The 3,096-nt window shown below is 34.4% G+C and overlaps 1 protein-coding gene across 1 annotated transcript in view; it reads right to left on the bottom strand.

Moving 5' to 3' along the window:
- The window catches only part of LOC122134500 (CMRF35-like molecule 9), a 44,259-nt gene extending 44,068 nt beyond the window's left edge, over positions 1-191 (bottom strand). Inside the window, exon 1 of the mRNA XM_042716099.1 lies at positions 168-191. Within this exon, the coding sequence (XP_042572033.1) occupies positions 168-191 (24 nt within the window). The remainder of the gene's footprint in view (positions 1-167) is intronic.
- Between the last annotated feature and the right edge of the window lie 2,905 nt (positions 192-3,096).

Below are 3,096 nucleotides of genomic sequence, written 5' to 3'. Positions count from 1 at the left end.
CAGTATTTTTCAAATGAATTCTACTGTCTGGTACAGTATTTTCTCTGCCTGCGCGACTATTCTCTTAATCTCTGTCTTAAAGATAATATTCATGATGATCACGACGTTTGTGTTACCCAAATTGCATCCTGTCGGATAACCTGCCCGCGCTCCCCCCTTTTTTTAACCTGGTCCTGTTTGATTACAGTCATGATTATGCTGGCGTTGCCAGATATTGAGAAAAAAAATCTAAAAATAAATAAACCGCAATGAGTCCAAATCTTGAGTTATGGAAATAATATAAAGATATCGCTGTCCCTAACTTGCAACCTCCCACATTATTCTCTTCCTAAATTAAGTGAAAAAATATATAAATAAATAACACACACACACACACACACACACACACACACAAAACACACACCCAACAAAAAAAAAAACCTTAGACGCTTATAATACGTGGTATCTGGCTAACCACGACTGATGCTGAGCCCGCGTCCTCAATCACAACTCGCTCTCACGGGACCGAGGCCATGTAACCTTTGTCACGATGATAATATTTATTTATGTTATTAAGTTCTATAAATCAATAGGATGTTATAAAATACATATTTTTAAACATGAGGTCAAAACTTTTTAACTTAACTTCTGGTCTTCTTAATCCCTTTGCATAGCTGCTCTAACACACACTGCCGTCTGCACTGCAAAGCAATTATAAATCTGTGAGAAACGTATTTAAATAATTGTCATAAATATAAAAAACCAATTCCGGAAAAGTTTAGGAGAGTACAGCACATAAAAAATATCTCTCTGAGGAAAAGTTTAGGAGAGTACAGCACATAAATGGTACGACTCTAACAAAATGCTGGGGTTTAAATATAACCCAACGCTGGTAAAAAGGGACCAAACCCAACTAGTTGGTTGTGTTGACCCAGCAGTTTGGCAGAGGTATAAAGTCCAGGGGTCAGAAAGTAAAAGTCGCTGCCCCTAGGTTTATTTTCCACCCATGAACTCAGCAGCTGTTTTAACCAGAGGAGAACCAAGTCCTTCCTGTCAAGTTTCCCCCCCCACCACCACCACAAAACGAGTCTCGAGTCAGAATCCCAAGATCACTCAAAAGAACACATTACAAGGATATAAATGTCAATATATTTAAGTGACCTAATTAGAATGAAGAACCTCACAGGTGCTTATAATGATGAACACACTGCTGTTAACAATCAACATCACTGAAGAAAAGAGAACACAAGAAACTACAACTGACTCCAAAAATAGGCACAGCCTTGGATGAACCATACATAAAACGGATTTCCCAAATACAAAGAAAAATCTAAATTTATAATCCATCATAGTAATCACCACAAGGCACACAAAAAAAAACACAATGCAACACCAGCACTGTTGGTCAAGGGGTTAACTCAGTCATCAATTCGTCAAAAACTCGTCACTGACCCTTTTTAATAACTCAAAGTAGTTGGTTTCCAAGCAATTGCAATATTGTTTTAACAGCAAACAGGTGTGCATTAACTTGAATCAAAAGCTTGAAATAGCAGAGGAACTTGGGAATTTCTGCTAATAACTCTGGTAAATGAAACAGCTTAAAGCGTCCTCTCGCTTTGTTTTATTGTTCAGGGTAACGGTATTAACTTAAAAAAAAAAAAAAAAAAAAAACGATTAAACACATGCCACACCGTAATGGTGTCAATATTGAAAAAAAAAAAAGCATTATCAGCTCAGGAATTTAGCCATGAACATTTATCATACTATCCTCAACAGTGGTGAACAATAATTTTTCATAACTGGCAGTGCATGATGGGAAATTTTTTTACTATGGTGTAGTACCCAGCATTGCATTGCATCATGGAAAAGCATTTTTGGTTGATTGTCACCATTGTTGAGATTGGTATCCTGGTTCTTGATGTCTCTCTGTGTCTAATAGTATAGTAGTTTTTTTTTTTTGGTGTATTATATGTATACTCACACACACACGACACCATACATACTATATATATATACTAGATAGATATATATATATATATCATATATATAGATCTATATAGCTAATATATCTATATTATCTAGAGCTATATATATAGTATATAGGATATATATATATAATATAGAAGATATAAATATATAAAAAGGATATAAGATCTAATAAGATATATATCTATATATGATATATCTATATATAATATATCTATATATATTATCTCTATATTATATATCTTATATCTATATATATATATCTATATATATATCTAATCTATATATCTATCTATCTATCTATCTAGCTATCTAGCTATCTATCTATCATCTATTCTATATAGATATATATATATATATGGTCTTTTTTTTTTAGTATAATTCACTATATATGTTTAGAACAACAGTGTTTTTAGTATGCAACATAGTTCTTAATGCAAAACTGACACAGTAAATGGAAGCAAGTTATTTTAAATGAAATCAGGCCATTTCCATGAGGCCTTGTTTCATCAACATATAAACAGCAAGATCTCATTTGTAAACACCACATGCATTTCTACTACAAAAAGGAAGAGAGTCTAGTGCAACAAGTGCAAGGGTCAAGAGCACAACTAAATCAAACACTGATCTCCCCTCCATGACATGGTGGGCAATCCCTTTTAAACCAGTAAAAACATCACAATCTGAGCCTCTGTAATTTCCAATAACAGCATGTTGTTCCATCATTATGCACAATCATCTTTGAATTAAGCACTTATTTAGCTCATTACTTAACGTGTAACGTCTTTGAGGACTTGGGATTTGACTTGAGACTTGTTTGTGACTTGAAAGGATGACTTGGTTCTAGTCTGGTGAAATCAGCTGCGAGTTCATGGATGGAGCAAAAATATGGCAGGGACTTTTACTTTCTGACCCCTGGACTACCCACCTCTGGTCAAAACAACCCAACCGCTGGGTTGGTCCCTTTTTAACCCAGCACTGGGTTATATTTAACCCAGTATTTTTTAGAGTGTAGCTTTAAATTAATATGACGTTATAAAATACATAGTTTAACTGAGATAAAAACATTTAGTTTCGGATTTTCCCTTATAGAAAAGAAACAATGTCCTCGTCTGTTCCGCATCGCGAATG

The sequence above is a fragment of the Cyprinus carpio genome, chromosome B1, assembly GCF_018340385.1.
Source record: "Cyprinus carpio isolate SPL01 chromosome B1, ASM1834038v1, whole genome shotgun sequence".
In the NCBI taxonomy this organism is placed as follows: domain Eukaryota; kingdom Metazoa; phylum Chordata; class Actinopteri; order Cypriniformes; family Cyprinidae; genus Cyprinus; species Cyprinus carpio.
The sequence above is the reverse complement of the archived record's forward strand: the minus strand, read 5'-3'. Positions and strand labels throughout refer to the sequence as shown.